This window comes from Octopus bimaculoides, chromosome 21, assembly GCF_001194135.2.
Source record: "Octopus bimaculoides isolate UCB-OBI-ISO-001 chromosome 21, ASM119413v2, whole genome shotgun sequence".
Taxonomy (NCBI): domain Eukaryota; kingdom Metazoa; phylum Mollusca; class Cephalopoda; order Octopoda; family Octopodidae; genus Octopus; species Octopus bimaculoides.
Window position 1 is genome coordinate 37130315 of NC_069001.1, and position 12041 is coordinate 37142355.

General features: G+C 35.8%; 3 protein-coding genes across 11 annotated transcripts in view; 2 read left to right on the forward strand and 1 right to left on the reverse strand.

Annotated features, from left to right (window-relative positions):
• Positions 1-2695, forward strand: part of LOC128250461 (zinc finger protein 271-like) — a 76445-nt gene extending 73750 nt beyond the window's left edge. For all 9 annotated transcript variants that reach the window (XM_052975546.1, XM_052975543.1, XM_052975541.1 and 6 more), the window contains one exon: positions 835-2695. In XM_052975546.1, the coding sequence (XP_052831506.1) occupies positions 1123-2409 (1287 nt within the window). In that variant the 5' untranslated portion in view covers positions 835-1122 and the 3' untranslated portion in view covers positions 2410-2695. The remainder of the gene's footprint in view (positions 1-834) is intronic.
• A 2422-nt stretch (positions 2696-5117) lies between these two features.
• LOC106884125 (zinc finger protein 91-like) overlaps positions 5118-12041 on the reverse strand; it is a 19503-nt gene continuing 12579 nt past the window's right edge. Inside the window, exon 3 of the mRNA XM_052975559.1 lies at positions 5118-6115. Within this exon, the coding sequence (XP_052831519.1) occupies positions 5397-6115 (719 nt within the window). The 3' untranslated portion in view covers positions 5118-5396. The remainder of the gene's footprint in view (positions 6116-12041) is intronic.
• On the forward strand, positions 6205-10655 carry LOC106884124 (zinc finger protein 239). Its single transcript, XM_014935354.2, has 2 exons — positions 6205-8509; positions 9093-10655. The coding sequence occupies exon 2, from the start codon at positions 9456-9458 to the stop codon at positions 10257-10259; it is 804 nt and encodes a 267-aa protein (XP_014790840.2). The 5' UTR covers positions 6205-8509; positions 9093-9455; the 3' UTR covers positions 10260-10655.

A 12041-nucleotide genomic window follows, 5' to 3' on the forward strand; every position in this document is an offset into this window, starting at 1 on the left:
GTGTCTAGGTTATTTCCCTCCTCCTTTGCTTGCCAACCAACGTTGCTCTATTCACGTCTCTGTAACTTAACGGTTCAGCAAAAGAAAAAGATAGAATAAGTACTAGGCTTACATAGAATAAGTCCTGGGATTACTTTGTTTGACTAAAGGTGGTGCTCCAGCATGGCCGCAATCAAATGACTGAAATAAGTAAAAGAATGTACCGTTTTTTAATCCCTACGGATAAATCCCTGCAATTAACTCACACTCCACAATACCTGTGTGTTTGATATGGGTGAAGTCGAATTTGAGGATTATTGGGTGGGAGGAGGAATGGGAAAATTTTAATAAAATATGTTTTTGCAGTTGTACAAGGTCCAGTGTGTAGAACACAAATTCACAAAATAATTCTGAAAATACGAACAAGAGTTATGATTGGTTACGTGGTGTACATTGATCCACAATCCATAATAGGCTATGGAAATGTGTGAATATTTTTAACATTGCAAATTTGGATGTCAAAGGATTTCGAATATTTAAAAAAAGGTTCAATTAAAATGAACCTTTTTTCCATAATCACATGAATTCCTGTGTGTAGAACACAAATTTACAAAGATTTCTGAAATTCCAAAAAATCCTTAGTCCATCACATAAAATGCTTAGCAGCATTTTTTATCTCCCTTTGTACACCTCATTGAAGTTGGGCTTGTCTTTAACCCTTTTTAGATAAAATGAAGTGCTACTTGAGGTTATGCCAAAAATCTGAAGCAAAAGACGACATAAGAAATGTAGTAAAACGTCTACTTTTTACAGAAATATTCTCTATATTCTATATTTGTTCTCTTTTTATTTCAGAATATAGATGATGTTGCCATAAAAGAATTATTTGCCTGAGATCCATCAATATTTATCAACTTGTGAAGACAGAAAGACTCTATGGAAAACATTAGCATCAATAAATAGAGATTAATAACTGAATTTTCTGTTTGGAATGTATAGAAGATGAATTTATATTCTAATTAAAATTGGATTACAAAGGAGTTCGCTGCATCTTCAAATATTAATCAAGATCACAGTTGATGGAAATATAGCAGAACAAAAAAAAAAAAAAAACATCTATATTGTGGAAAGAGATAAAGATTGATGGAAAACGAAATGTGTGAAAACAAAGCCCAATATAATACACAGAGGCAAAGAATGAATTTATCCAATGATATTAAGAAAGAGAATGGGAATATATTATATCAGTGTGATATATGTAAGAAATCATTCTCTTATAAATGTAACTTTACAACTCACAAACTTATTCATGCAGGAGAGAAGCCACATCACTGTGATATCTGTGGTAAATCCTTCTGTCGAAATGATGAGTTAACTGTACACAGACGTATTCATTCAGAAGAGAAACGCTACGTCTGTGATATCTGTGGTAAATCATTCTCTAAATGCAGTACCTTAGTAGGTCACAGACGTATTCATACAGGGGAGCAGCCACATCACTGTGATATCTGTGGTAAATCGTTCTCTATAAGTGGTAACTTAGCTACTCACAGACGTATTCATTCAGGAGAGAAGCCATATCACTGCGATATCTGTAAAAAGTCATTCTCTCGAAACGGTTACTTAGCAATTCACAAACGTATTCATGCAGGAGATAAGCCACATCAATGTGATATCTGTGGTAAATCATTCTCTACGAATGCTGATTTAACTGTACACAAACGTATTCATACAGGAGAGAAGCCACATCATTGTGATAGCTGTGGTAAATCATTCTCTGTAAGTAGTCAATTAACTGTTCACAGACGTATTCATACAGGAGATACACCATATCACTGTGATATCTGTGGTAAATCATTCTCTCAAAAGAGTCACTTAACTACTCACAGATATATTCATACAGGAGAGAAGCCATATCACTGTGATATCTGTGGTAAATCATTCTCTCCAAGTTTTAACTTAGCTACTCACAGACGTGTTCATACAGGAGAGAAGCCATTTCACTGTGATATCTGTGGTAAATCATTCTCTACGAATTCTCATTTGACTATACACAGACGTATTCATACTGGAGATACGCCGTATCACTGTGATATCTGTGGTAGATCATTCTCTCAAAAAAGTGACTTAACTACTCACAAACATATTCATACTGGAGAGAAACCATATGACTGTGATATCTGTAGTAGATCATTCTCTCTAAAAAGTCTCCTAACTAGACATAAACGTATTCATACAGGAGAGAAGCCATTTCAGTGTAATATTTGTGGTACATCATTCTCTCAGAATGCAACTTTAACTGTACACAGACGTATTCATACAGGAGAGAAACCATATGACTGTGATATCTGTGGTAAATCATTTTCTGATAGTAGCCACTTAATGAAGCATAAACGTATTCACACAGGAGAGAAACCATATCATGTGTGATATGTGGTAAATCCTTCTCAGGAAGTAGTAACTTGACTACTCACAAACTCACACAGGAGAGAAACCCTATCACCGTGACATCTGTGGTAAATCATTCTGTCAAGCTGGTCAGGTCACGTCTCATAAACGTATCCATACAGGAGAGAAACCATTTCACTGTGGTGTGTGTGGTAATTCATTTGCCGAAAAAAGTCATCTGAAAAGACATCAGTGTTCATCATGATGTGTGATTCTGTATCAAAATTCAGCTTGTAGGGAAATAAAATCTAAAACTGGTTCAACTGAATGTTTGTTGATCAAATTACTTTTTTTCTTTCTTTTGTTTGTTGGTCATCATCATCATCGTCATTTAACATCTGTTTTTCATGCTGGCATGGGTGGACGGTTAGATTGCAGTTTGAGTAACTTTCGATGCCAAAGTTCGGCACTAGGCCTTCCAGGATTTTCCAGATGTATATCGCTGCATAGTTTTCCTGCTTTCATTCTAGTGGGAAGCGTTTTAATTCTTTCATCTCTCCCAGTAGCTGATTCATTGCATCGAGACGATTTTCTTCGTGTAGCTTCGTTGGATTGCTTTGAGTTCCACCATGAGTTTTATATCGTGTGGTGACCATAGTTGGGAGCAGCAGTCTAAGTGGCTGAGGACACATGTCCTTCAAAGGACCGTCTCTTTTTCTCTTGTTTTGTAAGTTCAGAGAATCCATTCAGCTAGCCGTCTACATTTTATTACCAAATTAGTAATATGCGCTTGAAAAGATGCATCATTGCTCATGTCAATGCCCAGGTTACGCACTGATTTTGATTCAGGGATTGCAATTCCTCCTGGACCAGTGTATCCTGTCTCCATGTCATTTAGCTTTGTGTGCTGGTAGCATAGGGCCTGGAATTTTCCTACAAGAAACTGTGTTGTTGTCCTCAGCTTACCTGTATATTGCGTCCAACTCCCATTGCAGATGTGCAATATTTTCAGGATTTTGTATTGTCTGAGAGACTTTTATGCCATCTGCACAGCTAGCATGGGTGGCTATTTGAGAAGCCCAGGGCATGTCTGAGAGGGCCACTATGAATAGTAGTGGCCCTAAGAAGTGCCCTGTGGAACACCACTTGCTATTTGTGTTTCCGTGGGGTGGCTCCATTGGCCACCACTGCCTGACATCTATCTTTTAGAAAGTTATGCTGTCAGTCTCCAAGTTTTCCGCCTATGCCAACATCACACAGCCTGTGACATATCACACCAGTCAACTTTGTCAAAGGCTTTTGCAAAGTTGAGACACACCACATCCACACATGAATTATGTAGCAGCTGTTTCAACACCCAGTTGCAAGAGCTGTGTTAGTCTCCAACTGGTCAAATTCCATGCTGGGTGTCAGCCAGCAAGCTACCCGTCTCAAGGAGTAGGATCAGTTTCCAGCGGACTATTTGTTTGATGACCCTGTTGATGCGAGAAGTCAGAGAGAGAGGCCTATAATCTTTAGCATCTGCTCTGTTTCCTCCCTAATGGATAGGCCATATTATCCCTTCCTTCAGTTTGTCTGGGAGCTTACCACTCGCAGTGAAGCTCCAAAAAAGAAGCTGCAGTGGTTTTGCAACAGCTCATTTGCACGATTTGAAAAGGACTGCTGGAAATCCATCAGGGCCAGCAGTTGAGTTTGTGTTAACTTCATCTATGGCCAGTGTTACACACACACACATATATATATATACACATGCATTTATATGTATGTAACATATGGTATAATTATAAACAGAGCAAATTTTAGCCATTTCTCCGCAGAGCTATGAGGCCACATCCTCACACACTGTCGCAGTGACAAAGAGGAAGGACTAAGTGCCGGAACCTCAGAGTTACATGCTTTACCACTTAGTGGTGAACTATTTAGATAGCTACTGCCAGGGGAGGTAACTGCGCCTACACGGGTGACTAGACTATAGCCTACACTGCCAAATATTTTAAGCATCTCTGCAGTGATTCCTGATGGATGAGGGGCTTTTCCTGTCTTCATACCCTTAATTATTTTATCTACGAAGGTACAGTCAATTTGAATAGCCGGTCCTTCTGTTGGGTCAACATTTGGCAGACTCTCTTTCTCCTATTCATTCTCTTCATTTAGCAACCTTTCATAGTGGCATCTCCAAATTTCTCTCTTTGCAGCATCATTAAATGCAAATGAGCCATCATCCATGCGGACACATTTCTCTTCTATGACATCACAATTCTCTCTCACATACTGTCTTGCAATATGAAACTCTTCAAGTCTCTAGGCCTCACAACGTAGAACATTGGGAAATTTTTCATCTGCTTCCCCTCTGGTTAAGTAAACCTGTCTCCTAGCTTCCCTTCTGGCAATCTGATACAGTTCCCTGCTACCACCACTCTTCCAGTCCTTCCATGCCTGTTTTTTTTCCCTAATGGCCCTGTCAACTACATTGTTCCACCACCATGTTACCTTAGGTCAAGGAGGGGACTTTAAGCCATCCACAATCTGGTCAGTAGCCCTCAACAGGATGTTCCATAGGGACCTCAAGTTGTCTTCCATATTATGTTATATCCTCCTCTTTTTCGTCAAAAGCTTCAAGTAACACATCCCTAAATCTCTGTTTTGTAGGCTTTTCCAAGTTACTTTAACAACTCTGTTATTAGTTTTAAAACAAGAGTGTTTTTATTAAAAAGGTTGAATTTTCATTAAATAAAAACGAAATACCAACCGGTTATTAAACAGATTATTTAATAAATTACTTATTTACATATTTGTTACACTTACTTGGGATATCCCCAGTCAATTTTCATATTTTTTATGGATTGCTTTTGTTTCATTTTCAGTCCAGTAGACATACATACCATGAAATGAAAGCTCAGCAAATCTAATCTAAACAATAGAAACCAAAACCCAAACTATGACATTCATATATTTACTGTTGTGTATGTATACCTACATGTTTAATGAAAATAACTGTATGAGACTTATTTCTCACAGAAGTTACAGAATTATGATTTCTGTCCTGTATGAATGCGTTTGTGACTAGTTAAGCCTCCATTCTGAGAGAATGATTTACCACATATATCGCACTGGTATGGTTTCTCTTTAGTATGAATACGTTTATGAATATTTAAGGTACCACTCTCAGAAAATGATTTACCACAGATATCACAGTGATGTGGCTTTTCTCCTGTATGAATTCGTTTGTGTGTAGTTAAGTTACTATTTACAGAGAATGATTTACCACAAATATCACAGTGATATGGCTTCTCTCCTGTGTGAACAAGTTTGTGATTAGTTAATGTACAACTTGCAGAAAATGATTTACCACAAATATCACATTGATATGGTTTCTCTCCTGTATGAATACGTTTGTGCTTAGTTAAGTCACCACTTTCAGAGAATGATTTACCACAAATATTGCATTCATATGGTTTCTCTCCAGTATGAATACGTTTGTGTAGAGTTAAACCTCCAGTTTGAGAGAATGACTTACCACAGATATCACAAGAATATGGTTTCTCTCCTGTATGAATTCGTTTGTGTATAGTTAAGTAACTACCATCAGAAAAGGATTTACCACAGATGTCACATTGATATGGCTTCTCACCTGTATGAGTGCGTTTGTGACTAGTTAAGTAACTACTAATAGAGAATGATTTTCCACAGATATTACAATGATATGGTTTCTCTCCTGTATGAATACGTTTGTGAGTAGTAAGCTGACCTTTGTTAAGGAATGATTTACCACAGATATCACACCAATATGGTTTAACTCCTGTATGAATGCGCTTGTGAGTATTTAAGTTACATTTGTGAGTGAATGGTTTGTTACAGATATCACAGTGATATAATGTTCTTTCTTTCTTTTTATCATCAGGAAAATCAATACTTTTAGACTGCGTTTCACGTTTAACTTTGTTTTTACACAATTCATCTTCCATAATTTTTTGTCTCGCCACAAGACACAGATGTTTTTCTGCTATTTTATTCCTAACAAATAATTCTTTTGCCGTATTTTCTTCAACTCTAATTTTCATTTATATTTGAAGATGCCAGTCCTTTGAATATAAGATCAACTTGTATATATTGCAGTTAATTTTCGTTTGGCGTAAATATTTCACAGTAATTCTTCCATAGATTTATATAAACACGGTTGATATTTGCTCTGCACATCTTTTAATCTTTAGAAGATCATAAATAATGATGGATCTCAAGTTAATGAAATTCTTTTACACCAATGTCATCCGATATTCTGAAATAAAGAAACAATATAAAATAAAGGGGATATTTAAAATGAAGACATTCAACAGTGGTCATTTTCTTACATTTCTTCTATATTGATAAACTGTAGATAGAAACGTTTACCTGAATAACTGAACTCATCCAATGAAGATGACGAAACATTAATTGGACTCTCTGAGTCAATGGAATACCTGAACTATTCGTACGTGGGGACCGACAATGGACTGAGAATGATTGGGGAAATTACAAAAATAGACTTGGTTAAAACAACTGAAGCGAAACGGAAGATTTAAGTGCATGAAAATGACTTAAATGCCATTATTACACGTTACTCTTTTGTAATTGCTGAAGTCTAACCTTGTGAATAAATTACAATGTTATCCTGAAGAAAGAATAGTTTTTTTTTTCTCTTTGTTATTGAGTAAACTCACAAAATAACTTAATTGAAAGTAATTGCAAATTATATGTACATGATATGTAATTATATGTACATGGATCATATGGTAATAAATCAAAATCATTAGACTTCGACAATGAAAAAATGAGATCTAAAACACTTTTAGGACTTTTCGTATTCGTTCCATTTCAGTTGCGTTAGCTATGTCTAAATTTTGCACTTTGCCCTTTTACTGTCAGTCCGACAGATACGTTAGACAAAGCCAACCAAGTGCGAAGGAGAGAGACAAATACACGTGTGGAATGAATGGGAAAACAAATAAAGTCATCTATCTCATGTAATGGAAATAATAAAGGTCCAGAAATGTGAGAGAGGCGTCTGTTATTTTTTATTTATATATTTATATTGCCATCCAGTCCAGGCGACTTGACCAGACCAAATGTTACCCTTTGCGCGTAAGGCGTCTAGATCGAGAAATGAAGCACGAATGTCCGGTCCGGCTTTCAGCCACATCGGTTTTTCGCAAGCTGAAATATTTCATTACGCACACCTCATCAACAGATGATAGCAGTAGTTCACTAACTGAACTGATTGCTCTTGGCCGTTGACAGTTCGTTGTCTGTCCTCCCTCTCAATGTTCATCTGCCGAAATTTTTTACATCCACCTTGCTGCATCCCATGATTTCAATGTACCCTGGGTATTTAAGCCATAACTGATACCCTGACAGGTGCTAATACTCCAGGTCAGAGGAGACCTGGGAACATTAGTGGTTCTACCCTCCTCAATACTCTGGAATTCCGGAATTAGGGTCCCTACAGGACAAATCTGTAGTTGAAAAAGAAATTTTAAAAAAACCTTTACCTTTACCACAAATGACATTAGAATCTAGATATTAATTTAATATTGATGTTAATGAGTGATTTATTTACATCATGAAAAAAATTTTTTTTTCTGAAAACGAGGAAAATAATTGAAATACATGGAACCTACCAATCTGAGGAACGTAAATGTTTTGACACCGTGTTTGGTGATGGAGGACGATAATAAATAGAACGAAGAATTAGCAAATCTACATCTTTTTAGAGAATAAAACATATGAAGTAGACCAGGATATATTTAGAGACTGGCCTAGTAACGAAAGTATGCCTAAAGACTTATGCTAATACTAGAGAGGGAGTTAGTTGCTCTGACAATTTATTCTTAAAACTTGCTAAATAATTGTGAATCCCCTGCTATATTGTTTGATAAACATCTTTATTACTGGGTCAGATCTAGTTTACAACTGACATTTAGGGACTGATTGTTAGTAATTAACATGTGGAAAGAAATAGCTACAACATTCTTTATCATGTTAATGTGAAAATCTAAATGAAGGTTTGTTGTAAAATAGAAGTTGTGTTGAAGCTGTCCTTGTCCAGTCTGAGTTGTGACTACTTGAATCGATCGTGACATCTTCGTCATTGGCTCTGTATTAATATGTAAGTATTATTAACAGAAACATCATCTACATTGTATAGGTCGTGTCCTCTTTCTACTACATCTGTTTGTTTGGATGTGTTCAAAGATAAAGGAAACAAAGTGAAGAAAAATTTCACTAAAGTAGCGACATTGGCTTAATCCCCATACGGTGGTAGGCTGCCCACATGTGATTTAGTGAGCTGAAAAAACTTTCTTTAACTTACATTGTCTTAATAATTTCAGTTTTCCTTTCCAGACTTCATTTCAATTATCGTTATCCCACCATATCTTAATATCAACACAAAGTAAATTGTATGTGACAAGAAATTGCTATTAAAATCTCACTTGGGATCTATTGGGGCTGTTTCACTCTTGTGTTGGCTTACAGAAGTTTCTCGAGGTGTCATAACTGGTTAAAAAAGAAAAAAAAAAGTTGGCATTGTTCAGAGATCTCAATGATTGTTTTGTCATCTTAAAAAGGGTGGATTCACTGAGTGAGTTCAGCTCGTCAGGTAAAGGTTGTTAACAATATAGAAGAAATGTAGTATAATGTCTATTTTCTAAGTATCCTCTATATTTTATATTTTTTCTTTATTATTACAGCATATCAGATGATATTGGCACAAAAAAATTATTTACCTGAGATCCAGCAATATTCATAATCTTTTAAACACTCAAAGGAAATGTCATACAGAACAAATATAAACCTGTTTATACAAATATCTGGTTGAATTATTGTTGAAATATTTGCTCTGAACTGAGATTCAAAGCAAAATAGCTTTACCTCACTGGCTAGAATGTGTAGCAGAGGATTTTGCATTTTAATTAAACTTTGGATTACAAAGGAAATTCCAGCTTCATCAAATAGTGACAAAAACCACAGTTGATAGAAATATTTGTTAAGAATAAAATATAAAAGCAATACTAAGAGAAACATCTGTCTCTTGTGGTGAGAGAAGAAAAGTTATGGAAAATGAATTATATCAGAGCAAAGTTATGTGTAAAACACTTTCTGATGTTGCTGTTGATATAAAGAAAGAGAATGAAAAAGCCTATTGCTGTGATGTCTGTAAAAAGTTATTCTCTCAAAAAGGCAACTTAACTATACATAAACGTATTCACACAGGAGAGAAACCATACTATTGTGATATCTGTGGCATATCATACTCTCGTAACCAACACTTAACTAATCACAAACGTATTCACACAGGAGAGAAACCATATCAGTGTGATATTTGTGGGAAATCATTTTCGCAAATAAGCCACTTAACTACACACAAATACATTCATACAGGAGAGAAACCATATCACTGTGATATCTGTGGTAAATCATTCTCTGGAAGTACTTATTATTCTGCTCATAAACGTATCCATGCAGGAGAGAGACCATATCACTGTGATATATGTTGCAAATCATTCTCTGCAAATAGTTACTTAACTACTCACAAACGTATTCATACAGGAGAGAAGCCATTCCACTGTGATATTTGTGGTAAATCATTCTCTGGAAGTGGTGACTTAACTAAACACAAACGTGTTCATACAGGAGAAAAGCCATATCACTGTGATATCTGTGGGAAATCATTCTGTCAAAAAAGTAACTTAACTCTACACAAACATATTCATACTGGAGAGGAGTCATATAATTGTAATGTCTGTGGCAAATCATTCTTTGCACCAAGCCATTTAACTACTCACACAGGAGAGAAGCCATATCATTGTGATCATCATCATCATCGTTTAACGTCCGCTTTCCATGCTAGCATGTGATGTGTGTGGTAAATCATTCTCTCAAAAAATAGTAATCATTAATCATAAACGTATTCATACAGGAGAAAAACCATATCACTGTGATATCTGTGGTAAGTCATTCTCCAGAAATCATCATTTAACTAGTCACAAACACATTCACACAGGAGATAAACCACATCACTGTGACATCTGTGGTAAATCATTCTCTCAAAATAGTCACTTAACTATCCACAAACGAATTCACACAGGAGAGAGGCCTTGTCTCTGTGATATCTGTGGCAAATCATTCTCCCAAAGAAGCCACTTAACTAATCATGCATGTTATCACATAGAACAGTAACTTATCTATGTCAAAATTCAGTTCATTGTAACTACTATATAGTTTGTGCAATAAATTTTTGTTGATCAAATTAATTATCTCCTTTCTCTCATTGATGTAACTATTAATGTTACTTTCCCATGGGGTTACTTCAGTGATTATAACAATACACAGCACATGTACTCCTGAACATCACTATTAATAAATTTTGATATTCACCTGTATGGTGCTAAAGTGTGCAACTTCAGATTTTCATTCCTAAATTTTGATGATGATCAAATTCACTTTTTCCATTTTCTCAGTTGTAAATCTATTAATCTTATGAATATTGATACTTTCCAAATTCATAAAATCACTAGATTAACCAAGAAAAATGAAATGGTAAATGGTAAACCAAAATTTTAAGTACGAAAATATTGCAAAACAATTCTTAGTTACTTTTAATAAAAGCATTCTTTCATGATACTCATATTCCTTGTAACAACATTTCCAGAAGGGAGAAAAGATACAATTGATGTATTTGACATTGTAGGTAAATAACTGAGAAATATTCTCATCAATCATGTTATAACATCACTGCACAATTATTACGTTAGAAATATATACACCCGGGCACAGGGGTGATTGTGAGTGCTTCTTAACCACATGGTTCCAGGTTTCAGTCCCCTGGCATGGTACTTATGTTGCTTTATTTATGTCAGCTTAATTTTGCTGTTCGGCAAAAAAAGACCGATGGAATAAGTACTAGGCATTTAAAAAATAATCATTGGGGTCGATTCGTTCGATTAAAAATTCTTCGAGGCGGTGCCCCAGCATGGTCGCAGTCTAATGACCAAACTAAATAAAAGATATAAGTTTTAGATATACAATAATAATCCAGCTTTACATCTGTACACATCTCCGCATCCTTGCTGTACGTCTTTCCACATGACCTAAACTGACCAATGAAAACCGAATAATTCTGTTTCCGTCGTGTCTTTATTCCGGAAATATCTGTTAACCGTTTTCCCCGATAATTCACCGTGGGTCCAGATGATTGTTATTAATTCCATACGGTTCCAGTGTTGGTATTCTTCTCGAAGAAGAATAACAACACTGTGAGTCCAATTCCATTGGCAAAGCATATTTTACCATTTATTTTGACGTCCACCTACACTATTTGCACACACACAAAACAATCCAACATTTCTTAACCAACAACTGGAAGCTAATAATGGACAGAGACCAAGCTACTTCTCCACCAATTCAAACATCGGCGTTACTCTCTTAGAATTATACGAGGTATCTTTTTAGTTTCATGTTATTTCCATTTCTTCGTACGTCAATAAATTATGTTTGTTCTTATTCGATCAAACAATCTACATTTCGTAGATCTGAGGCGGGACTAAACGGCAACAACATTAACAACCACACATTGAGAGGGGGCTATACGTGCTAGAAATAGCAGTCAGATCTTCCCTCGAATTACATTTTACTGTCTA